This window comes from Sorex araneus, chromosome 3 (genome assembly GCF_027595985.1).
Source record: "Sorex araneus isolate mSorAra2 chromosome 3, mSorAra2.pri, whole genome shotgun sequence".
NCBI lineage: Eukaryota > Metazoa > Chordata > Mammalia > Eulipotyphla > Soricidae > Sorex > Sorex araneus.
In genome coordinates, this window is record NC_073304.1 from 177546817 (window position 1) to 177573369 (window position 26553).

General features: G+C 40.2%; 1 protein-coding gene across 1 annotated transcript; it reads left to right on the forward strand.

Moving 5' to 3' along the window:
- The first annotated feature begins 326 nt into the window (after positions 1-326).
- Positions 327-12612, forward strand: LOC105942814 (caspase-12-like). Its single transcript, XM_055131909.1, has 10 exons — positions 327-349; positions 1270-1503; positions 2779-2838; positions 3258-3335; positions 4835-4914; positions 5307-5480; positions 7036-7270; positions 9945-10109; positions 11998-12107; positions 12507-12612. The coding sequence occupies exons 1-10, from the start codon at positions 343-345 to the stop codon at positions 12603-12605; spliced, it is 1242 nt and encodes a 413-aa protein (XP_054987884.1). The 5' UTR covers positions 327-342; the 3' UTR covers positions 12606-12612.
- The last annotated feature ends 13941 nt before the right edge of the window (positions 12613-26553 follow it).

Genomic DNA, 26553 nt, shown 5'->3' on the forward strand with positions numbered 1-26553 from the left:
TGTTTTGTGGATGAGATCACAGAAGCTAAGGGCTGAGGCACACAAAGACAAATGTGATTTATTAACTGTGTTTCAAAAAAAAAAAAAAACAGAAAGAAGATCCTAGAAACGCCTGTGCGTTCAATTTTATTGTGGGCAATTCCTTACCTTAGAGCAGAATGCCTGAGTTTTGCTTCCTCTTTTCTAAAAGGAAATCGTGAGTCTCGCTATAGTCGGGCAAAGAATGAGAGATGCTGATAAGCTGCCTCTCCTCTCAGTTAAGAGCAAGCAGGCTCTCAGCCAGAGCGAGTTAGAAAGTTGCTTTCTTTTTCACTTGTTCCCCTGCCTAGGAGCTGAACAGCAATGGCTGGTGAGTAGCCCTGCTTGATTTTCCTTTTGTTCCTTTGTATTTGCCAGGGGAAGTTTCTGCTTAGGGAGCCAGTCTGGGGAGAGGAGAAGGCAGCACCCTGGGGCACTCACCAGACAGGTTGCTTTGGGCCAGGAATGTGGGTCTCTGGGAGCTGGCATTGAGTTTGCAAATACTGAAGTACTCTAGTGAGCTCTAGATGATTTCCGGGAAGAAAAGAACATGCAAGTAAATGGGAACCTTCGTTTTTTATTATGTGTCCATGATTTTAGACTTTTCTTTGGATTCCCACTGACCCCCAAGCCCTCACCCATTAAAAACGTGTTCTACCAGGGTGAGAAGCAGATGGTTGAAGGGAGTTCAGCCTCTCCCATACAGCTGGCCTTCTGTTTAAGGTGACTGGCAGACCTGCTTCATTTCATGCTCTTGCTCTCTGCCGACAGGCTGGTCTGCCAGCTGCCCAAAGGAAACAAAAACGGATTATTTTTACATCGGAAATACTTTCCTATTTCACTACTACCTACTGAAAACCATGTGTTCGGAAAGGGAGCCTGCTCTAAGTAACGGAACTGTAAAGGAATCCTGGGTCAGGTGCCCTGAGCAGAGTCAGGCATCGCAAAGTTCTTTTTGAAGCTGCCTCAGTATTCCTCTCTGAGAAAAAGCCGAGGGTGTGACAAAGAGGGGTCACACCAAGCGCTACGCTAAGACCAGCAGGTTTAGTATCTCCTGAGGTATAACTGTCATGAAAATCCACGGCCTTCTCCTTAACCTACCCAATCAGAGTTTCTAAGAATGGGGTGCAAGAAGTTCTGCTTATGAAATTTCCAGAAGAGTCTTCCCCTCAAGAAGAAGGTGAGACCCACGGGATGAGGTGCCAGGTCTCTGCGAGTCTGTCAATATATAAATTCCTGTCATGTTTCCAGGGAAAGATGATCCGGTTGATAAAATCAAAGTAATGACCAAGAAATTCGTCGATGGTTTTGTGGAAAACTTACTGGACAGAGATGTAATAAATAGGAGAAATTTACAAAAATTAGGAAATACGATTGGCGACATTGTAAAAGGGACTCAAAACCTGTTTGAGGAGTTCAAGGAGCAGAGCGAAAAGGGCAACATTGTCATGGTCATTGGCAACCCCAAGAAACAGCTGAGTTTAAGTGAGTATCTTGGGCTGAAGGGTTAGTTACTTACCCTCCCCCCTACCGCCCTCCCCCCCCTTTCTCGGCAACCCCCTGCTGTCCTTATACAGTTTTTGGCTTTAATCTTATTTGATATTGCAAATGGCCTGGTCCGCCTCTCTCTGTGCCAGCAGCCTTGCGTGCTTTCTACTGCTCTACTGCTAAACATTGTCTCTCCCTTCAGCAGCTGTCCCCCTCCATCAGGCCAATGGGAATTTATGCCTGAGGTTTTTGTCTCCACACTGCTGAACTGTAGGCTCCGTGGAGGCAGGGACCTTCATGAATATATAACCCAGGTTCCGAGAAGGCTCCCTGACACAGCTAGTGCTGAGAAAGCGCCCGTGGAAAAAATTAAGGGCGCTGACACTGGATGACCTTCTCATCATTCCTGAGCTCTCTGAGATCCTCTGCCTGTGGACTTTAAAGTCACTCAGAGGCACAGGGATGTTCAGGAGAAAAATCTAGTCTCTTCTGCTTAGCTAGGTCTGAGCTCAAGGGATTTATTTACATCTGGAAAGCCAGATTCCTCTTTGTGAAAGAATGTAAAGGTTGAGCCACCGTGGAACACAGATAGGTGATTCTCTACAGGGTGTGGATCAGTGCATATTTTCTTTGAAGGGCCAAGTCGTAAATGCTTTTTAAATTTTATTTTTATTTTAAAACTGTAATGTTTAGAAATAAGTGTCAGGCATAGTTTGGACTATAGGACACTCGTTTAGTGATGCTTTCAGTAGAATAAAATACATACACGAGAATATTTTCACTTCTTGGGAACTGAGGATTCACCTGGGATTAAACTGTTTATGTTGAAAATCTTACATTTAAAAAATTTAAGGCAACACGTTTAAATTTACAATGTTGTTAATGACAGGGTTTCATGCATATGGTATTTCAACACCATGGCCTGCACAAGTGTTTTTGCTTTTGGTACAAAGAATGTAGTGTCCTTGCTCAATATGAAAATGTTGTATTACAGCCAGAGTCTTAATGAAATATTTTGAGTATTTATTGAATTATTTATTCAGGGAGATGGAAAACTCTTTTTCTGCTATATGGAACCTATCTTCTCATTCGCTGGGACGTGGAAATTCTCCAAGACAAGCTTGGAGCTCAGAGAATGAGGCAAATCTCTAGGCTTCCCATGGTAGCTTCACGCTGAACATAGAAAACTTAGTCAGGGCAATTGAATAAAGTTTTAATTGTGTTGGTTCTAGAAATTTAGGTCAACTAACATGTTTTCCCCTATGATTTTAGAATTAGTGCCTGAGAATCAGGAGAGTGAATCCGAGAATGAGACCTCTTCTTCTGTGACTGGTAACTACATTCAAATCTCATAGTTCAAATGAAAGGACAAGAAAACCCAGTACTGTGGAAAGGCAATTCTTATAAAACCCTAGGAAAGCTGGGATCTTGGGGCAATTTTCATCTTCAGAAATTAACTTAGAAGCATAACTTTTATCCTTTAAAAACTAATTTTATGAAATGGGGAGAAAGTAAAGAAAATATATTTAAAGAACAAAACAAAACAAAAACATAAGCTTCTGCAGAGACAGAAGAGATCTCTATGATATGAGATTAATTACACACCTTAAGATGGATTTGGGCTGATCTAGAGTGGAATGTACATTTTTTTTTATGTTTTGTTTTCTGTGGTACTAAGGATTGAATACAGAGCCTTGTACATTACCAGGATTAGAGCTTTCATTCTTAGCTTTCTGTTTATTCCACCTCAGAATCAGAAGATGAGAATAAGAAAAGTGAAGATAAGGGAAAAGTTGGATCAGCCCAGGCATTGGCTCTCCCTTCAACAGGTAACTGCCCCAAGCCCAGTGCTTATGGGAACCCTAAGTGTAGTGCTTATGAGGCAGCTGGTGGTGACCAACATTCCAGCAGCTAGAGCACGAATGAACCAAGGCTGAGAATCTGAATTGTCTATTATTTCTGTCCCTACCTAATTAATTCCTTCAAAAATAGGCTTTATGCTTACACACCTGCTCTTCCATTCTCCAAAGAGTTCAGAAATTAATATGAAGATGAGGAAACTGAGAAGGATGCTTGATTATCCCTGGTGGTAGTTACACCTCTAATGGGTTCTACCTCTGACCCAGTCAAAATCACATAGGAACAGTATTTAAAGCCTATAGAAGAGATCCTACAGACTTGGATTTCAGTATAGACCTAAGGGTCTGAGATTGGAGACAAATTTGCCTTCTTTTGTCATATAGAAATGGAAGTAAGGAAGGTGGGCTAAGAGAGAGATAAGTTGATATGTTGGTAATAGGAGAAGAAATCATTCTTACATAGAAATATAGAAGGGACAGAAAGCTTGTTTCTTCAAAGGCAAATAAAAAGTTTAAAGACCAGGGGTAGCTATTTTCATATATGTGACAATCAATAACTATTTATTAACCATTATAAAATTTTAATCTGTGTCAGATGCCACCTTAGATACTAACAATACAAATATGAAAGACTTGTATATCCTAACTGACTTCACAGTATATGAATAAAACAATATAAAATGCAGTACTAGTTGGGGCATTTACATAAAATGATGGGAATGAGAACAGATATATTGAAGTGGAAGAGTTTATGAGTCCTTAAAGGGAAAGAAATCAAAAATTTTCTATATGGTTCTATTACAGGAATTAGGTGGCAATGCTTAGAAAGTTTACATTTTAGGGGCCGGAGTGATAGCACAGTGGGTAGGGTATTTGCCTTGCACGCGGCCAACCTGGGTTTGATTCCCAGCATCCCATATGGTCCCCTGAGCATCGCCAGGAGTAATTCTGGCTTTGCGGTGCAAAGCCAGGAGTAACCCCTGTGCATTGCCAGGTGTAACCTAAAAAAGCAAAAAATAATGTTTACATTTTAATGCTATACAGGACTATATGAAATGCTTGAAATGTTGCAAGTCTCTGTTAGTGAAAGCATTTCAGAGAATGTTAGCAATAGTCAGGATATCGTAAATGGAGTTGGGATATTTGAATAGCGACCTCACTAGTTTAGATGAATTTTAAATTCCTTCCAAATTTTAGATTCTGTGTTTATCTGACTCTAATGTGTTAGGTATGAAAGATTAGCTGGTGCATGACTACTAATAAGATCAGAAGTACATGGTGGAATCAGTAAGGAGCAGAAAGGAAACCAGCAGGGCCGACAAATTTGGGATTTAGTTATTTAAAAAACGATTTTCTTATATTCTTGTGGGATGGTATAAAGCATTTCCGTAGGAGATACCAGTCATAATGGCAGCATGATAGCAAAGAAATGGACATTCCGGCTTAATGAGTGCTATTTTTGCATTTAGATCCTTTACAACACAGTGATGTATTGAAGCTTTGTCCTTCTGCTCACTTCCATGAAATAAAGACAAAGAAGGCAAATGAGGTAAAATGCATTGGAACAGGGAGACATACAACTGCTCACTCAAATAAGAAGTTGTAATCACAAGAGATTCTTAGTCCTGATTCTCTTAATGCCTTAATATCAGGTCAAAAGGCATAGGATATCACCTAATCATGCCCTTTAGTTAAGGGACTCTTCTATTAGATTTCTTCCCTTTCACCTACACTGGAACACTCCTATCTACCTCCCCACCAAGTTCCTAGAGTGTGTTCTCTGATGAAGCACAGGCATTCAGTCTTGATTGTGTCTCTTTCCTATGAGGAGATATTTCAATACTGAGCTTTCAACCAGTTGTTCATTATAAGGGGCTATCTGAGAAGTCTGAGAGCTAAAGGGGGGGAGCCTGACACTCACTTTTTACCTCCTACTTGCAGATATATCCAGTGATGGAGAAGGAAGGTCGGACTCGCCTGGCCCTCATCATCCACAACAGGGATTTTCGGTATATTGCTGTTCGAAAAGGTTCTGAAATTGACCTTTGGGGCATGGAGTCTCTGCTTAAAGACCTTGGATACTCAGTGATCGTAAAAGAGAATCTCACAGCACTGGTAAATGACCCAAGAGAGTGGGACAGGATTTCTTCCCTTCTTGATTCAAAGTAGTAGGCAACAAATCTTAGAGGATAATATATATATGTATATATATTTACATATATATATATTTATATATATATATATAAGCACATAAGGCCTAACCTTTAACAACATGCTAGTGATCTCTTATTCTCTTATAGGTCTTAATGGCCCCTGTTGAAATAGAACAATATTCACACTCTTTCCTCTAAGGATACTTTTTTAGTAGCATTTTCAGTGGTTTTTCATAACAATGCAAAATATATTATTATAGTTCTGCTTTGGGACCAGGATTGGGTTCAGGATGGAAACATCTAAAATTTGGTGGTAGAAAGGTGTAATGAGGGTAGGATTGGTGTTTGAATATTAAATGTAATTAAATACTGTGAAGTAACTTATAACATTTTTTTAAAAATTAAAAAAAAGATTCTTTCCCTCCTGAACAGTTCTGAACTTCTTTAATGGCTGTAAGAACAAAGTTCATGATGTACAGACAAAATTCCTGGGGCCCTGTTTGCTTTAGAACAGAGCCCTCTGCCCTCTGGACTCCAGTGTTTCAAAATCACAGTCTTTTTTGTAATGACTTAGAGCAGCTCCGTTAAGTAGTTATTTCACTAAAAGATGTCAAATTTCCCCAAATGTCTTGATCTGAAAGGCAAGTACTTCTTAACAGTCTGAGCGAGACACTTCAAGGTGCCTGGAATTGCCCATTACCTACAGCATGAGCGGATGTGACTTTTATCATTTTCACATCACTTGTCTCTGTCTAAAGTTAAGTGTCCAATAAGAAGAATAGGAGTTTTGAACACACATACAAAAAGAAAACAACATTGTGATTCTGCTCTGCCCAAATGCCCTTCGTGACTTTAAATTAATGTTTCCCAAAGTGGGTGATTCCCCTCACACTTGTCCCAGCCCCCACAGAGTGGGGGAACTGGAATGATCTAGGGAAGCAGCAGTAACCACAGGTACAGCTGGGGGTAACTTTCTGTTTGCTGAAAAGAGGTAGATTTCCAGGCACGGGGACATGCTGAGTAACTATTTTTCCAAAACAGGAGAGGTAGGCCAAATAAATTTTGGAAACTGCTTTAACAAGCCAATTTATACCTAAGTTTCTACATGGCATACTTTAATAAGTTTCTACTGTGGCATGATGAACAAAATTGGTGTTGGTAATTTTTATCGATACAAAACTCCTTTTTAAAGAAAATTTAGAGAACTCTAATAAGTAAAAAATGTAGATGAGAGCAAAGTCTTAGTAACAGTTGGGTTCATCCCATGTTCCCCACACTAAGTCTTTATCCCAGAATCTTCCCAAATCTCACTTTCTTAAAAAAAAACCCTACAGGGTAGATTATATATATATATATATGTGCTAATAACATCAATATTTTCTGCATGTCAATAGTTTATGTCACAATCCCACTCAGTTCACATGCGCGCTCCATGCCTGTTCCTTTCTTCGAACTTCCGGGGTCCTGCAAGTCTTCTCTGGCAGAGGCCATCAGTGGTCACTCAGGGTCTCTTTCAGGAAATGGAAAAGGAGCTAAAGCTCTTTGCTGACCGCCAAGAGCACCTGACCTCAGACAGCACATTTCTAGTATTCATGTCACATGGCATGCAGGAAGGAATCTGTGGAATAAATCACAGGGTGGGAGAGCCCGATCTTCTTTCTGACGAAACCATCTTCCAAACTTTCAACAACCGCAATTGTAAGAACCTAAGGGATAAGCCCAAGATCATCATCACACAAGCCTGCCGAGGTGGTAAGTCTGAACTGGGGAAGCATGTATGAGGCTGTACTTTTCTATCTGATGCAGATTTATGTCTCACCTGTAGATATACATCCTCAGCTGTGTGGGGGAACAGTTTTTCAGTACTGTTTTTGCGTACAGTACAGGATCAAGAGTTGTTTTGAGAATTGTCCATATTGTTTTCCAAAAGGGCCGAACCAGTCGGCATTCCCACCAGCAGTGGAGAAGGGTCCCTTTCTCCCCACATCCTCTCCAGCAGTGGTTGCTTTTGTTCTTTTGGATGTGTGCTAGTCTCTGTGGTGTGAGGTAGTATCTCATGGTTGTTTTGATCTGCATCTCCCTGATGATTAGTGATGTAGAGCATTTTTTCATGTGCCTTTTGGCCATTCGTATCTCTTCCTTGGGAAAGTTTCTGTTCATTTCTTCGCCCCATTTTCTGATGGGGTTGGATGTTTTCTTCTTGTAGAGTTCAGCCAGTGCTTTATATACCATTGATATCAACCCCTTATTTGATGGGTATTGTGTAAATATCCTTTCCCATTCTGTAGATAGTCTTTGTATTCTGGTCACTGTATCTTTTGCAGTGCAGAAGCTTTTTAGTTTAATATAGTCCCATTTGTTGATCTCTGTTTCCACTTGGTTGGCCAGTTGCATGTCATCTTTGAAGATACCTTTATCTTCAATATCCTGGAGGGTTTTGCCGACCTTGTCTTCGATGTACCTTATGGTTTGTGGTCTGATGTTGAGGTCTTTAATCCATTTTGATCTGACTTTTGTGCATGGTGTTAGGTCGAGGTCTAAGCCCATTCTTTTGCATGTGGTTGTCCAGTTGTGCCAGCACCATTTGTTAAAGAGGCTTTCCTTGCTCCACTTCACATCTCTTGCTCCATTATCAAAGATTAGATGATCATACATTTGGGGTTGTGTGTAGGGATACTCCACCCTGTTCCTTTGGTCTGCGGCTCTGCCTTTATTCCAGTATCATGCTGTTTTAATTGTTACCGCTTTGTAGTAAAGTTTAATCTTGGGGAGGGTGATGCCTCCCATCGTCTTTTTCCCAAGAATTGTTTTAGCTATCCATGGGCATTTGTTGTTCCATATGAATTTTAGGATTGCTTGATCCGTTTCTTTGAAGAATGTCATGGGTATCCTTATAGGGATGGCATTGAATCTGTATAATGCTTTGGGGAGTACTGCCATTTTGACAATATTGATTCTCCCGATCCATGAGCAGGGTATATATTTCCATTTCCTCATGTCCTCTTTTATTTCATGGAGTAGCGTTTTATAGTTTTCTTTGTAGAGTCTTTTACTTCCTTGGTTAAGTTGATTCTGAGGTACTTGATTTTCTGGGGCATGATTGTGAATGGGATTGCTTTTTTCATGTCCCGTTCCTCTGCCTCATTGTTTGTGTATAGGAAGGCCGTGGATTTTTGGGTATTGATTTTGTAGCCTGCAACTTTACTGTATAAGTCTATTGTTTCTAAGAGTTTCTTAGTAGAGGCTTTAGGCTTCTCTAGATATAGTATCATATTTTCTGCAAATAGTGAGAGTTTGATTTCTTCCTTTCCTATCTGGATGCCCTTAATCTCTTTTTCTTGTCTAATAGCTATCACAAGTACTTCCAGTACTATATTGAAGTTGAGCTCCCATTTGACCCAGCAATACCACTTCTGGGAATATATCCCAGAGAAGCAAAAAAGTATAGTAGAAATGACATCTGCACTCATATATTCATCTCAGCACTGTTTACAATAGCCAGAATTTGGAAAAAACCCGAGTGCCCTAGAACAGATGACTGGTTGAAGAAACTTTGGTACATCTATACAATGGAATACTATGCAGCTGTTAGGAAAAATGAGGTCATGAATTTTGCATATAAGTGGATCAGCATGGAAAGTATCATGCTAAGTGAAATGAGTCAGAAAGAGTCAGACATAGAAAGATTGCACTCATCTGTGGAATATAGAATAACAGAATATAGAATAACACCCAAGAATGGTAGAAATAAGTACCAGGAGTTTGGCTCCATGGCTTGGAGGCTGGCCTCACATTCTGGGGAGAGGGCAACTCAGAGAAGGGAACACCAAGTAAAATGTGGTCAGAGACCATGCGGGGCAAGGGTGATGCGTGCCGAATGTAGACTAGAGACTGAACACAATGGACACTCAACACCTTTATTGAAAACCACAACACCTAATTAGAGAGAGAGAGAATAAAATGGAATACCCTGCCACAGTGGCAGGGTGGGGTGGGGGGAGATGGGACTGGGGAGGTGGGAGGGATGCTGGGTTTACAGGTGGTGGAGAATGGGCACTGGTGAAGGGATGGGTTCTCGAACTTTGTATGAGGGAAACATGAGCACAAAAATGTATAAATCTGTAACTGTACCCTCACAGTGATTCACTAATTAAAAATAAATAAATTTAAAAAAAAGAGTTGTTTTGTGGGCACCATTGTCAGCGGAACAAAGATGCCCTTCTCACTGTGGAGGAGGTAGTCAACTTGTGTTCCCAAACTCTAGATTATGTTCTCTCGTGATCAGCCAGCAAGGTCACTTTCCTAGTAGCAAGATACTTTTACTTCTAGTAGAGAACATGCTAATCTTTTCCGAAGTAAAGGCAGATAGTAAAAAGGTGGTGTGGATGCATGTATAACATCAGTCACAAGAATGGTTCTCTCCCAGATGGGAAAGGGATTGCCTGGGTGCCTGACCAGGCTGAGGACTCTGCACGCAGACAGCCTGAGAGGCCCTTTCTGAACAGTGGAATGAGCACCTTCATCTACAGTGATGCAGTGACCCTGAGCCATCTGGAGAGGGACTTCATTGCTTTCAAATCTTCCACTCTAAGTAAGTCATTTCACAGAGAACAATTCCTAATTCTTTTCCTGTTTCTATATCCAAAAGTTTTACAATTCTTATTGCTTATTACTAATAGCCTTATTTCATGAAGATCTGACTTAAAAACAGTCCATTGAGATCAATGTATCTGCATCTTGGGGATTTAGTCTTTCTGATCATCTACTAATAATTCAGCAAACCAATCAGTGAAATAGTCATACTTGCTCCAAAGAGTCAAGAAGTTTTCCCCTGTTCTTTGAGTCCAGCATTAGGAAATTATTCGTTACCATGAATGTATTCGTATGTATTCATGTGCCTGCTTCTAGTACTTCACAGCCACTGACAAAAATTCCTTATTTGCTAAAAAAAAGTCCCAGTAAGTAGACACTGAGCATGTTCTTCTCAAATATATAGGATATATTTTTAACAATTAGCTATACTATTGCTTTATCGATGATTTAGACATTGAGTAATTAAAAAAAAACTTATACTAGTCACACTTCTAAGGATTCTGGGTCACAATCTGGCTAACAACTGATTTCCAACACATTATGTGTGGGGTGGGACTTGAGACTTTGTCTTTCTGAAAAGCCCCAGGTCCAGGATAGCCCCCTGGGTCCACAAGTGAGCATTAGAGCACTGTTCATGTCTAGTCTAGTTTAATCTAGTCTCCTCTGATCTGAGACAGGAAAAAGACAGGCATACAATAGCCGTTCTGCAGGGGATATTGTAGAAGTTCTACTTCTCTTTGCTTTACATATTGCAGTTCTACTGCAAACTTGTTTGGAAGCAAACTTCTATTAGTGATGAAAGCAAATCCACATGGCATATACAACCTGAGACACAAATTTAAGAGGTTGTGTTCTAAGAATGCTCAAATGAGCTAGGACTAGGAGAGAGTAAAGGGTTGCCAAAACTCAGGTTGAAAGTTGTCGAAACAGTTTCCAATATGAATTGTCAGAGCCACTAATGAGTGATCTGAGAAAGGGTCAGGCACAGAGATCAAAGCCAATTCTCTGAGGAGAGCTATTTAACAAACTTGGCATATGTGTATATGTGTTGGAGGTGGGGGGTGGAGGGAGTTTGGAGCAGGAGCAGCCAGTCAGAAGAACGAGGGTAGGGCAGAAATGAAAATAGGGAGTGGAGACAATTTTTGAAAAAACGATGACTAAGTGGAAAAAATCAGAAGGGGGCTACAGACAGAGTGACCAATAGGGAATATCACCTTTTCTATGATAGGAGAGATTTGGACCGTGTGGGACAGTATAGAGAAGCAGTAGTTCCTAGGACACTCACACTATAAAAGTAATTACTAGGGATTGAGATATTACAGAGACGAAGGCATTAGCCTCCTCACATGTGGCCTACATGGGTCCGATCCTCAGCACCACATGTGAATCCCTGAGCCCTGTCATGAGTGATTCCTGAGCGCAGAGCCAGAAGTAAGCCCTGAGCACCACTGGGAGTGTCCTACCCGATACCCAAAATGTAGCTGCAGAAACTCAAGTAGGAAGCAGAGCTATACAGAGAGGAATGACAGGAGCCAAATTACTTTTCTCTATTTTCTCTAGATTATTTTTCTCTATGTTGTTCCTTGCATGGAATCAAGGAAAGACAGAACTGAATAATTTTTTTCTGTTAGTAGCAAGTGCTAGAAGGATTCTGGTTTATTCTACCACTTTTGGTCTCAAGGGCCGTAATTTTTACTTTTCCTAGCGCAAAGGTAATGGGGATTTATGGTTAAATGTCAGGAAGATTTGGAGACTGCTGCAAGAGTGTTGCCCCCTCTCTCGTTCTGCCAAAGCACTGCAATAAAACTTGGTCCAAAAGCCTGGACTCTAAGAATCTTCTGCCCTTCCAAAATAGCAGCCCAATATGTGAACACTTTAACTTACAGATAATGTTTCTTGGAGACTCGATTCCAGTGGCTCTATCTTCATTTCCCAACTGATTCGCTGCTTCAAAACCTATTCTTGGTGTTGTCATTTGGAGGAGATTTTTCGAAAGGTGGGTAGGATTATTCATATCTTTTCAATTTATACTTAATGAAACATTGTAGAATTATTAGTAGCTTCTTTACGGTGGGTGGGGAATTCTAAAGCCTTTAAATCATTTTGATGCTTCTTCTAATACTACAAGTTTATTTTCAGAGAAAGTTTTTGATGGACTGCATAGGATGAGTTCTCGTATTCAGAGAGCTGTTCTTGTTTGTTCAGAGACCCTTCTGAACATACTAATTCAACTGTGCAGGCACCCTACCCATGGGACAGCTAAGGGTTCATTTTGTTTATACTGTGGCCCACAGCCGTAATACATGCAATACACATTGTACATGTTCTCACTTCTGAGAGAGAAGCCCAGATTTCTTGTTCAGAAAGTCTCCAAAAGCTTTCTCTCCTTCTATAGGTTCAGCATTCATTTGAGACCCCAGGTGACCTGACTCAGATGCCCACAATTGATAGAGTGACCTTGACGCGCTATTTCTACCTCTTTCCTGGGAATTGAAACTCGCAGGAAGGATCACAGGTAAATGCATCCAAGGGGTGTATTTGGCTGTTCCGTGCTCAGCATCCCAATGCAGTTTAGAGAGAATGCCGAGCCGAGGAAGAGTACTCCTGCTGGGAACTCCCTGCCATTCATCTAACTGGCCCTTAGAAAACCCTGTTTTATTTGATTTCTGTTATAGTATAACAGTTGCATAGAAATGTCTGAGCAATGGCGAAGAGCTAAAACACTCTTCCTTATTTTTCTTAGGACCGCTTCTTAATTGTGAAATATTTATGCTGGATGCGTGTGGGGAAAAATAAATAACCAGAAACCCTATAGAGAGTTGGTGTTTCAGCTCTTGTCCTGGTTCCTCTTGCTGAGTTGCTGGCCATCCCGTTCGAGATGAAGCATGCAGGACCACAGTACACTGACCTTTGAGCTGGTGCTGGGCCATGAGGCCCTATTACACATCTTCCATTCTGGGATGACAATTGCAGATGATTTTGTGAAGCTACATCTCACAGTAAGGAGTTTTACATATGTTTTACCAAGAAAATGAAAGCATTACAGCCTCTCTGAAGCTCTTTTGACAGGACCATTTCTGATCAAGAATGTTCCTATACCAAATGTCTTACCCTGCAAAAACATGCCAAAACTGTCCCATTTTGGGAGCTGGGTAAATGCTTAATAAATTATCTTAAAGTTATGATTATCTTCTTACCTTTCTTCTAAGGGCAACTATTGTTTGTTATTAAACAGATTTTAAATAAAGAAAAACATTTTTTTAAAGATTTTATTGAATCACCGTGAAATACTTAAAGCTTTCATGTTTGGATTACAATCTCACAATGATCAAACACCCATCCCTCCACCAGTGCACATTCCCCACCACCAATATTCCTGGTATACCCCCACCTTTCCCACCCTCCCCCTGCCTCCATGGCAGACTATTTTCCCCATACTCTCTCTCTACTTTTGGGTATTATGGCTTGCAACACAGACACTGAGAGGTCAATTATGTTTGTTCCATTACCTACTTCCAGCATGGATCTCCCATCTCAACTTGTTCTTCCAAGTTATCATTTTCTTAGTGATCCCTTCTCTATTCCATCTGCCTTTTCCCCTTTGCTTGTGAAACAGTCTTCCAGCTTTGGGGCAATCCTCCTGGCCCTTGTATCTACTGTCCTTGGGTGTCAGCCTCACATAGAAATGACATCTATAAGTATATATTCATTGCAGCACTGTTTACAATAGCCAAAATCTGGAAACAACCTGAGTGCTCTAAAAGAGATAACTGGTTAAAGAAACTCTGGTACATCTACACAGTGGAATACTATGAAGCTGTTAGGAGAGATGAAGTCATGAAATTTGCTTATAAATGGATAGACATGGAGAGTATCACACCAAGTGAAATGAGTCAGAAAGAGAGGGACAGACATAGAGGGACTGCACTCATTTCTGGAGTATAGGATAACATCACATGAAGCTGACACCCAATAAAGAAAAACATTTAAAAAATATTTTCCTGGAGATATTTCTGTCCTTTTTTGTAACTCTATAATAAAATCAATATACTTTAACATTTTCTTCATTAACTTTGGGCTAGACAAATACTCAAAGGGCTGAAGCTCATGGGAGGATCAAGTTCAGAAGAATGTCTGAGCACCAAACTGGGAGTCCCACAACTACAGGCCATGTTCAACAACCAAAAGCAAATAGAAATCAAAAGAAGCTCATAAACTTTATATAATCAATTTTATGTATATTATCTCTTAGTATATGTTCTATATATACTATTCTTAATTTTACAGTATTCCATTAGCATCCATCGAACATATAATTAGACATTTACTTTCTATTTCAGTACTTTTAGTATATTTCAGTATCTTTCCTCCATACTATGTGATGATAAATATTTAATACCTTTACTCTTGCCTGGTTATGTTAAATTTTTAATAGTATATTCTCCAAAATAAAACTTCAAGGTCCAGTTATAAACATACACTTCTCATTGACAGAATTTTATACCAACTTATATGTATAAAATAAATATAAGGTAAAGACTTTTAGAGAAGAAACTCTGTTTAGTAATGTCACCAATTTGACAGATGTAAAGCATCACTTTAACTGAAACTTTTCATTAAAGTTTTTGATGGTCCTTGTTTCTACTGTCCTTGGGTATTTGTCTCATAGTATGGGTATTTTATTTTGTATCCCATAAGTGAGTCCAATAATTCTATGTCCATCCCTCTCCTTCTGACTCAAATCAGTCAGCATGATATTCTCCATGTCCATCCATTTACGGAAAATTTCTAGATTTCTCATGTGGTTCAATTAAACGTTTTCATGTATTTTTCAGGAGCACATTTGCTATGTATATATGAATAACCTCCTGTAAATAAATTTTCTAACAAAAGTACTAAACTATTTTCTAAAATGGAAAAAAAGAAAATTTCATAACTTCATTTTTTCCTAACAGCTGTATAGTATTTCATTGTGCAGATGTACCATAGTTTATCTAGTCATCTATTCTGAACACTCAGGTTGTTTCCAGATATGGGGTATTGTGAATAGTGCTGCAGTGAACAGAGAAGTGTACTGGGGTCTAGGACAATCACTTCTGGTAATACTCAGCCTACAGGTAGGGGGCTGATATTTCTGTGCTGGGCTCAGTGACATGACATTGTTTGTGTCCAACAGTGTTTGGAGTTCTCCAGGACCACACCCAGTAGTGTTTGGGGAACACGCAGTGCTGGGGAGAGAGCTCAGGGCCCGATGGTACAGAACATCATTCCAGACCTATGAACCATCTCTTGGGACTCTTCTTACAACTGATTTAATGGTTTTTCTCTATCTACATCAAAAAGTTATTTTTATGAATTATTATATATTATTACACAGGATGTTTTTTACATTTTCAATGGTTGACCCAATTATGAAAGAGAAATTATTGGAATGATGTTTTATTTTCTTACAGATTGTGCAATGACTTCATATCAATCTAGAATGTTCCATAAACTATGTGATACTGGAGGATAAGAAAGAAAAAACTAGACTTTGGTATCTACTTTGAGAAATCTTTGACTATAAGAGACTGATATACACCTGAGATTTCAAACAAGACATGACAAAACATATCTAAACTAAGAATAAAATCAGGTTGCAAATACAATGGACAATCAGATGTTCCTTCTGATAAAAAACCCAAAAAATCAACCAAGTCTCAGGAAATCTCTCCCAAAAATGGGAAATAAGTCTCTGAGATTAGAATCTCCAATACAGAATGATCACTTTTATATCCTATTATCAAATATTATTTTGCTTTTTTTGGGAGGACACACCTGGCAATGCTCAGGGGTTATTCCTAGCTCTGCACTCCTGGTTGTGTTCAGGGGACCATATGAGATGCCAGAGATCAAACTAAGGCCAGGGAATCTAACCCGGGTCAGCCAGGTGCAAAACAAATACTCTATCTTCTATACTATCTCTCCAGCCCCTACTATCTTGCATTTTAATGGGGTAGGGAATAGTGAGAGAGAGAAAGAGGGAGGGAGAGAGAGAGAGAAAGAAAGAAAGAAGATGGAGAAAGAAGATGGAGAAAGGGAGAGAGAAAGGAAAAGAGGAGGAGAAGGAGAAGGAGGAGGAGGAAGAAGAAGAGGAGGAGGAGGAGGAGGAGGAGGAGGAGGTAGCACATAAGTCCTATAGATCTGAAGCTGGGTTAAAACAATTATTTCAAAATGTGTTTCTCTGAAAAATTTAGAAAGAATTTTGGAAGGCAATATTGGGCCACACACAATATTTTTGGGGGGGCTTCCTAGACCATAGTTCATGCTTTGGGGACCTTATGCAGTGTTGGAGGTCAAACTAGAATTGGCTGCATAAAAGGCAAATGCCTTGCCTCATTTGGCCCCCCAAATTAGTTTTATATTCCCCCCGCCCACCCGAAACTGCCTGGTTTGAGGCTTATCATGTAGAAATATTGTCGGTTGCTAGGGTGTTGCAGGAGAAAATAAGTAATTTTCTTGAAAGTCTTCCTTAATGTTCACATTTATGGTATTGTTTCCTGCAGTTCCCCCTCTCACAAGGGTCCTGCCTGCTGGGGCCTGGATCAGTGCAGCCCTGTAAGGCGTTGATGTCCACATCTCTGAGGATCTAGCCCTCACATTTTTGGACTACTTTGGGGCTGATATCAGAGTTGATGTCTCTTTAGTTCCTGCCTTGGTTTCATTACTTTCTGAAACTCATTTCCATGGCCCCCTATCTGCCTGCCTACTTCAGGACTCCCATGTTTATATTTATAGATAAGATTCTCATTTTTAAACTTTATTACAAATGCGTCATAAGATATTTTTAATAGTGCTCAATGAACCATGAGTAATATTTTTTGAACCCTAGAATGACTAAGAATATTTTATTCCCGAGTTTACCTATAAGTCACTTATAAACACATTTAAAGTACAGTCTAAATTTATTTTTGAGAAGGAACTTTTAAATGTCATGAAAATGTTATATTTTGGGGTCGGCGAGGTGTCTCAACAGACTGAACACAAGCTTTGCATGTGGTAGGCCCAGATCCAATCCCCAACAACACATGTTCTGCTGAATCCTTCCAGGAATAACCCCAAACACAGTAGCCCAAGCAGCACCGCAAGGTGTGAGCCCCAAACAAAACAAAACGCAAAGTATGATTTTGTTTAAATCACTCACATATGTTCCATGTGTACATACATTATTTTAAATTTCAATCTGTAGATGAAAGTCCATAAATACAAACACTAAAGTGCTTTAATTTATGTCAGTCTCGAGAAGATTATTCTCACGTAAAAATTTAAAACTAAAAGTTATAGAAAAGGCATTGAAAAATGACTCATGATGCTGAAAGTTCTTTCCTTGTCTTGTTCTTTCTCCGTCTTCACATAAACAGACTCACAAATATATTTAGAAATGCACGGTATAATCTATGACCTGTCATTGTATTCTGTCTTTTATATCACCAAGGATGAAATGAGTAATAGAGAAATGAAGCCTCGTTAATCTCCACAGTACTGAGCTTCAAAGTCTGGGCAAGGCAATACAGGTCTGCTAGACTCCTGGTATCTAGACCAGGTCTAGACTCCCCAGACTGCCTCCCTATCACTCCTTGAAGCCAGCCTTAATTCCAACACCCCCTTGGCTCTACGGTGGCCAGTGAAGCTACAGCCTCCGCAATCTCTAAAGGTAGGATGGTGCTGCAGGCAGCCTGGGTAGAGAGAAACATGTATATGCCCCCTGCTTTCCTAAGAACCCGTTCTTCCTAGAGGCTATACCAGAATTTACTTACAATGCACATCCACGCTCTTCCTCTACAAGGGGAGCCTAGAGGTCACTGCCAACTGCCACCTGTCCCACTCGAAAATTTGGCTTCTCTTTGGGAAAGGGGAAGAAAAAAGATAATACGGGTCTCAACTGTCTCTTTTGTTCTTGTACCATCTTCACATATAATGGCTCCCTAATATTTTATTAAGTGGGTGTTTTAGAACATGTCACGCTATTTTAAGTGATTGCCAGTTTGCTCTGATATTAAATAATTTTGCATTGAGAACGGAGGTTATAATCGTGTCTTTCGGTGTCTTCCTGATACTATTATTGAAACAAATTTGCAGAAGTGAGAAGATAGGGTCAAAAGCATTATCACTTAAGTTCTCTATTGGAGAGTCTTTAGAAAAGTGTTTAAATGTTCACTCCTACAAGTTGAATAGCACTGTAGCACTGCCCTAGCACTGTCGTCCCGTTGTTCATCGATTTGCTCGAGCGGGCACCAGTAACATCTCCATCATGAGACTTGTTGTCACTGGTTTTGGCATGTTGAATACACTATGGGTAGCTTGCCAGGATCTGCCAGGTGGTCAGGATACTCTCAGCAGCTTGCCAGACTCTCCAAGAGGGGCAGAGAAATTGAACCCGGGTGGGCCGTGTGCAAGGCAAACACCCTACCCGCTGTGCTATCGCTCCAGCCCTACAAGTTGAGTAAGATACATATTTTTTTCATCATTTTGGCCAGAGAAAAATCACCTTATTTTCTAATTCTTCATTTTATTAATTGCTTTTCTAGGTTTATTGGACCCTGAACAGGAGTTAAATGCCAGCTGGTACATCCTCTTGTTGGCCAGTTCTACAAAGGGCCACCTCAATGCACAGGATTGGGGACTGGTTGTCACTTGCCCCCGTGCCCTGCTGATCATGTTTTCGCTTCAGAACAGGCTTCCCTCCCACCCCAGTCAATGTCCCTTTCATCACTTACCTTCAGGATTTGCCCCAAGTCTTGATTTGATTTTTTTAGTATTTTATTTTGTTGTTGTTTGGGGGTGCCTGGGATTGGACCCAAATACTCATACATGCCAAACATGTACTCTACCACCAAGCTATCTTCCAGTCTCTCCCAATAGCACTGAATCCTTAAAAATCTTCCTCATGTTCTCACCAGCCTCCTACCCATTTCTAAGGACCCTAGGACACCTCCATTTTCTCTCTCTATTCTCATGTGAATATAACCTTGTTGAGGGCTTGACTTCATTGCAATATTCAGAGAACTGAGAACAGAATCAGGCATAAAGGAGGCTCTCAAGTTTTGACCAGATAAATAAGTCCATCATAATTCACTGCTGTGGAGGCATGGGGTAGAATATGTTACATGTTTTGAAGATGGTTTTGAGGTATAAACATTTTTGTAACACAAAATTTAACTTTTGTTTATCTCAGGATTTTTCTATTTTATCAAATCAGTTTTGTGTTTTCTAGATTTGAGGGGAACACCTATATTTATGTGCCAGAACTTAATAATAAATTCTTTCTTCACAGCTAAACAACTTTCATTCCATAAATAGTGCCTTCATGATTGTTCTCTGCCTGAACTAATAGTACCTGTTAGAAGACAACAAATGAAAAGCACATAGAGTGTGGACTTAGGTAGATATCAAAAATAGAGCTTCATCTTAACTCGTGTCCCAGGCCCAGATTCCTTTGCTGAAATCTGAATATATTTGTGATTGTGATTTATGGTGAAGGTTTAGGGAGGGGAGAATTTCCTGATGGAGAAACCCCGAGGACAGGGACAGTGGCTTATAAGAGCGAATCCACAGCTCACTTATCCCCTGTCTGACCCACCCGGAGGACACAAGGGCGAGTCTGTGACGAGGAGGAAGGCTCCCACATCAGGACAGGCTCCATTTCTCCTCTTCATAAACTCCCCACACTGTGGTATTTTGTTATATCACCTTGAATGGACCAAGAACATACATCATGTTCTAAAGTCTCAATTTAGCTCCTGTTTCCTGTACCATTCTGTGAATGGCTGTGATTTCCAGTCACACACAGGCCGTGGGCAGAAAACAAGCTCTGCAGGCAAATTCTTTTTCTCCATCAACATCATCAATCACCAAATCTGACAACTCTACTACCTAGTTTCCAACCCTCTCTTATTCTCACCAGAGCTGCAGTTACCTCTAGGGCCCAACCTCTTTTATGGCTCATTTGAAAGAATGCATAGACTCATCAGTGATGAGACTAAATCTTCCTGGGTCAGGGACAGGACTCAGAGGACTAGAAACAAGCCTGGCATGCAGTATCCTGCACTCTTTGGACCTCTCAACAATGCTGGGCCTAGCACTGTTGACCTTTAGCACAAAGGGGGTCCCCCTAACCAGCCCCTAAATTCATACCTCCTCCTGAAACTGAATACTCAACCATATTGGTTGGTAAGACTGCACTAAAACATACGTCATCCTTCAGTTTTCTAGTGCCCTGTCACAGCAAAAATAAAAATTCTCTTCTCATAACTCACAAAACCAATTTTGTTTTTACTTCCTTCCACCTTCACTGATATATTTTGAAGCTCATCTATATATATATGTGTGTATATATATATATATATATATATATATTTGCTTTTTGTGTCACACCTGGCAATGCACAGGGGTCATTCCTGGCTCATGCACTCAGGAATTACCCTGGCGGTGCTCTGGGGACCATATGGGATGCTGGGATTCGAACCCAGGTCGGCTGCGTGCAAGGCAAACGCCCCACCCGCTGTGCTATCACTCCAGCCCCTATAGAGATATATTTATAATTCCTTAAATCATGTTCAGTTTTTGCCTCAAAATACCTTTTGTACAACATTCTGGACATTACTTTTCCCTACCAGAAGCATTTATCTCTTTTGACCTCCATTCATTCATAATAACAACAACAGAAACATATAACTGACACCAACAAGATGAACATACATGAGAAAAAAATATTTACTTTGAGAGTTTGTGTATCTCAGCATCACAAAACATTCTATCAACCTTTTTTTCATCAAAGATGCAGCACAAATGCCAACTCCTCCAAGACATTTTCTTTGATAATATCCTCCCAAAGACTGTGTCTGCCTCCAACGTGTCTTCACATGTTCTGAGAGGCTGTATTTATCAAACAGAGTTCACAGAGGACAAACGATGCCACTCTATCTCGATAGATGTAACTCAATAATGAGATTTTATGATCTGATGCTCAAATGCTGAAATAGGCAATAAAAGAGAATATTGAGGAAACATGAAGGTGATACCTGTAGAGAGCACCAAGTCATTGACAGTCAGGCTGACACAAATCTAAAGTAACTCTTGGGTTATCAAACCCAAGTGTTGGCAGAGGTGGGTGGGGGAAGTCTCACAAAATTAGAGCGTGGTCTCCTGAGGGAAGAGCCTGGTGAAGAGCTGAGGAGGGGGATCCCATGAAGTAGACTCGGAATTTGAAAGAAAACACTATACCCAGTTCTTTAAAAATGTGCCAGGGCACTGGACTAAACCAGTATCATTGTATCACTGTATCACTGTCATGCCAGGACTAAACCAGTATCTGAGATTAATCATTTCAGTATCTCCAACAAAGGTGTGGTGTCTGGGCAATGCAGACAGAGGACAAGAGAGGAGAGGATGGCCTTCTGCTCAAGTCTGCACTTAGATTGAGAGAGATATTATGTTTACTAATATTCTTTCAGCATTTTATTAGAAGAAAGCAACCCAGACAAAGTAGGGTGTTAAGAATTTCAGCCTCGGAGCTGGAGTGATAGCACAGCGGGTAGGGCGTTTGCCTTGAATGCAGCTGACCCAGGTTTGATTCCCAGCATCCCATATGGTCCCCTGAGCACCACCAGGGATAATTCCTGAGGTCAGAGCCAGGAATAACCTCTGTGCATCGCCGGGTGTGACCCAAAAAGAAAAAAAAAAAGAATTTCAGCCTCACCCTTATGTGAGAGAGTATGGATGGGTAAAGTAAAAATTGTAAATGTGAGTTTAATAACTGGTTTGGTGCCAGCCATTGTCCTGTAATTTTGTCAAGGTCACCCTGTAGTTCTTTGTGCTACAATAATACCACCAAAATAAAAAGTAAGGATGCTGTGGTCCAGGGTATACCCACAGTGCTCCAGCACATGTGCTGTCTTCAGAACGGTTCAATTTCTCAAACACTGCTAAGAGTGACTGCCAAGCACTGAGCTGCCTGAATAGGCCTTAAGCACCACTGGTTCTGGCTCATATCCAAAAAAAAAAATGAAAACAAACAAGAAAACAAGAAAAAAGGACAAGACAGCAGGCTTTTCTCATTGCTGTAGTTGTTTAATATCTTGTCAATTGGGGTAAGACTGGAAAAGAAAAACTACCTGGACATTGGCTGGATGACCAAGCATGACTGCTACCTGTGTGAGATTGGAGTGTGGTGTCCACTAGATGAGCAGCAGGGTCTTAAAGGAAGCAGGACAAGTCGACTCTGAGGATGTGGTAGAAACCAAGACAACGCAACTGAATTTGTCTCAGCATCCCTCTGCAAGTCTCCAGGGTCAGAGAGGAATGGATCTGCCAGAGAAACGCTTGTGAAACTAACACCTGGAGAAAAACATCCCTAGGATCCAGGAGGTTCATAAGAGAGAGACAGCAGGCCTTGACAAAGGAGCTGAGGGATGGTATTTCCCTAAGCAGGGCAGAGCAATGGCAGCAAAACTCAGCTCACACCTGGCGCCAGACTTCCACCTTAGAAGGGCAGGACCATTGCTTCAATTCCATTTTATAAATCTCATCAGGAATATCTCGTGTCTGAAGCTACCCTGAAATTCTGCAAGGAAGAAAATTTTGAGAACCCAGCTTCTCTCTCTCTCTCTCTCTCTCTCTCTCTCACTCACTCACACACACACAAACACACACACAAACGCACACACAACTGTGACCTGCATATAGTGCCCTGTAAATAAATATGTATATGTGTGTGGTCTCATATATATTGATTCAATGAGTCTCTTCCCTTCTCCATTCTTTTCCTGTGTGATATTTAATTTCATAGGATTTAATATATTATCTATGTTAACACAGTTTTGCTGTATAGCCAACAGATTTGTATTCTAGATTTCACATGAATAATAAATTCCAAACTGGTTATCTCCCTTGGAGCATATTTCTAAAATTAAATTTGTGTTCGTTACTCCCTTCTCTACTTCCCAATTAAATTTTATATCATTCTCCCACACTTTCTTAGTGATATAAGTAGAGATACAAAAACTTGAGTTATCCTTGATATAGTTTCTCCTGCAAACCTCATTTAAATGTAGTCACCTAGATCTAAATTCAATGTAAAACCTGTGGTTCAATTTATTGATTCCCCTTCCATGTCATCCATTTCTTCACATCTCATCTTTTCATGTCTATCAGTCATGACCATCTTTCACCTGGATTAACACACATGTATCTTAGTGCCATTAAGCCACATACAAATAAAACATACAAATTCTCCTTTGTTGTCCAGGGAAATATTAGAGAATAGAAAGAATAGATTTTGTGATTATGGTACTAATCAAATAGAGGGCTTAGCGAATAGCATTTGTAATGGGCATTTTCTGTACTGTTGAGAATATTCAATTTTGTGCTCAGAGGCAAGAAAACAAAGGATGAATGGAATTCTTAAGAAATGATGAGCACTCGGGTTTTTTCCAGATTCTGGCTATTGTAAACAGTGCTGCGGTGAACATATAAGTGCATATGTCACTTCGACTATACTTTTTGGATTTTCTGGGATATATTCCCAGCAGTGGTATTGCTGGGTCAAATGGGAGTTCAACCTCTAGTTTTTTGAGAATCGTCCATACTGTTTTCCATAAGGGCTGAACTAGCCAGCATTCCCACCAGCAGTGTAGAAGGGTCCCTTTCTCCCCACATCCTCTCCAACAGCGGTTGCTTTTGTTCTTTTGGATGTGTGCTAGTCTCTGTGGTGTGAGGTGGTATCTCATGGTTGTTTTGATCTGCATCTCTCTGACGACTAGTGATGTAGAGCACTTTTTCATGTGCTTTTTGGCCTTTCGTATCTCTTCCTTGGTAAAGTTTCTGTTCATTTCTTGGCCCCATTTTTTGATGGGGTTGGATGTTTTCTTCTTGTAGAGTTCAACCAGTGCTTTATATACCCTTGATATCAACCCCTTATCTGATGGGTATTGTGTAAATATCCTTTCCCATTCTGTAGATAGTCTTTGTATTCTGGTCACTGTATCTTTTGCGGTGCAGAAGCTTTTTAGTTTAATGTAGTCCCATTTGTTGATCTCTGTTTTTACTAGATTGCTTAGTTCCGTGTCATCTTTGAAGATACCTTTATCTTCAATATCCTGGAGGGTTTTGCCGACCTTGTCTTCGATGGACCTTATGGTTTGTGGTCTGATGTTGAGGTCTTTAATCCATTTTGATCTGACTTTTGTGCATGGTGTCAGGTCGAGGTCTAAGCCCATTCTTTTGCATGTGGTTGTCCAGTTGTGCCAGCACCATTTGTTAAAGAGACTTTCCTTGCTCCACTTCACATCTCTTGCTCCTTTATCAAAGATTAGATGATCATACATTTGAGGTTGTGTGTGGGGATATTCCACCCTGTTCCATTGGTCTGCAGCTCTGCCTTTGTTCCAGTACCATGCTGTTTTAATTGTTACAGCTTTGTAGTAGAGTTTAAGGAGTGCCCTAGAACAGATGACTGGTTGAAGAAACTCTGGTACATCTATACAATGGAATACTATGCAGCTGTTAGAAAAAATGAGGTCATGACGTTTGCATATAAGTGGATCAACATGGAAAGTATCATGCTAAGTGAAATGAGTCAGAAAGAGAGAGACAGACATAGAAAGATTGCACTCATCTGTGGAATATAGAATAACAGACTATAAGACTAACGCACAAGAATAGTAGAAATAAGTACCAGGAGATTGTTTCCATGGCTTGGAGGCTGGTCTCTCATTCTGGGTAACTCAGGGAAGGGACCACCAAGTAAAATGTGGTTGGAGGTCATGTGGGGGAAGGGTGAGGCGGGCGGAATACAGACTAGAGACTGAACACAATGGCCACTCAACACCTCTATTGCAAACCACAACACCTAATCAGAGAGAGAGAACAAAAGGGAATTCCCTGCCATAGTGGCAGGGTGGGGTGGGGGGAGACGGGCCTGGGGAGGGGGGGAGGGATGTTGGGTTTACGGGTGGTGGAGAATGGGCACTGGTGAAGAGATGGGTTATTGAACTTTGTATGGGGGAAGCATGAGCATAAAGATGTATGGATCTGTAACTGTAAAAAAAAAAAAAGAAATGATGAGCACTGAGAATAATAGGGAGTAAGAGTGTGAAATAGATGTGACACATAATAGCTTATCATATAATTAAGAAGTAACTTGTGAGGAGGCCGGAGTGATAGTACAGTGTGTAGAGTGTAGAGTATTTTGCCTTGTATGTGGCTGACCCGGGTTCAATCCCCAGCATCCTACACAGTCCCCCAAGCACCACCAGGAGTAATTCCTGAGTGCAGAGCCAGGAGTAACTCCTGAGCATTACTGGGTGTGATCCAAAAAGCAAAATAATAATAATAATGATAATAATAATAATAATAATAATATAATAATAATAAGAAGAAGAAGAAAAAGAAGTAATTTGTGAGGCATTGGTAGAATTGATTCTGCCCAAGTCTTAACCAGATTTGGTAAATACTAACAGTAAATTAATAACTCATAAAAATGTCAGATGTATAATAAATAGAAACTGTAACATAAAAAATATGCTACTGAGTGACCCAATGGGACTGAAGAGGTACACTGCATGATCACAGCACTTCTTCAGCCCAGCTTGATCACCTCTTGATTGACCACCCTTTGTTGACACCAACATGATGCCATTCCCATTCAAATCTACACACTCACTACCCAAGAAACTCAAATAAGACAAAGCTGTTCAACAACCTAGATGTCAGCTACTCTTGCTTCAAGTACAATTTCTCTGCAACACTGATGAAGTACTTTTGTGTTACCTGGCACAAGACAGGTTCTTCTGTGACTGTCCCTTGCTCTGATATGAACTCTGGTCCTCATTGACAAACCGTCAGCAACAATGCAGCAAGAGAAGAGCAGGATAAAGGCATGCATGAACTCCAGCATCAGGGAGTACAGCTTGAAGAAAATGTGAGAAGCTCTCACACCTCTAAGGATATTCATTTACTTCATATTATCCTCTTTACTTCTTGCTCAGTGATTAAAATCATTTAATAAGCCATGTCATTAGGTCAATTTAATGTAATTTGAAAACCTATTTCCCCCTATGACTTCTGAGATATCTTGGTTAGGGTATTTTCATACTACCACTGCAATAAGGTGCCTTCCATATATACATATATATGTATGTATATGTATATGCATATATGTGTTTATATATACACACATACATATATATCTATATATATTTATATGGAATTAAATACATATATATTTCATCTTCTCAGTTAATGTAGAGCCTTTTGTCTTTAAATAAAGACTAAGAAAGCAAATTACTTCTTACAACAAATGTTTCTCCATACATAAATTTTAAGGTAAAATTTATTTATTTATTTATTTATTTTTGATTTTTTGGGTCACACCCAGCGATGCTCAGGGGTTACTCCTGGCTTTG

What these genes read in the sequence shown, in the direction of transcription:
- LOC105942814 (XM_055131909.1), top strand. An exon ending in ATTGGCTCTCCCTTCAACAG is followed by an intron (nt 3,336 to 4,834) that starts GTAACTGCCCCA and finishes TTTTGCATTTAG; the next exon opens with ATCCTTTACAACACAGTGAT. An exon ending in TTTCAAATCTTCCACTCTAA is followed by an intron (nt 10,110 to 11,997) that starts GTAAGTCATTTC and finishes TTTAACTTACAG; the next exon opens with ATAATGTTTCTTGGAGACTC.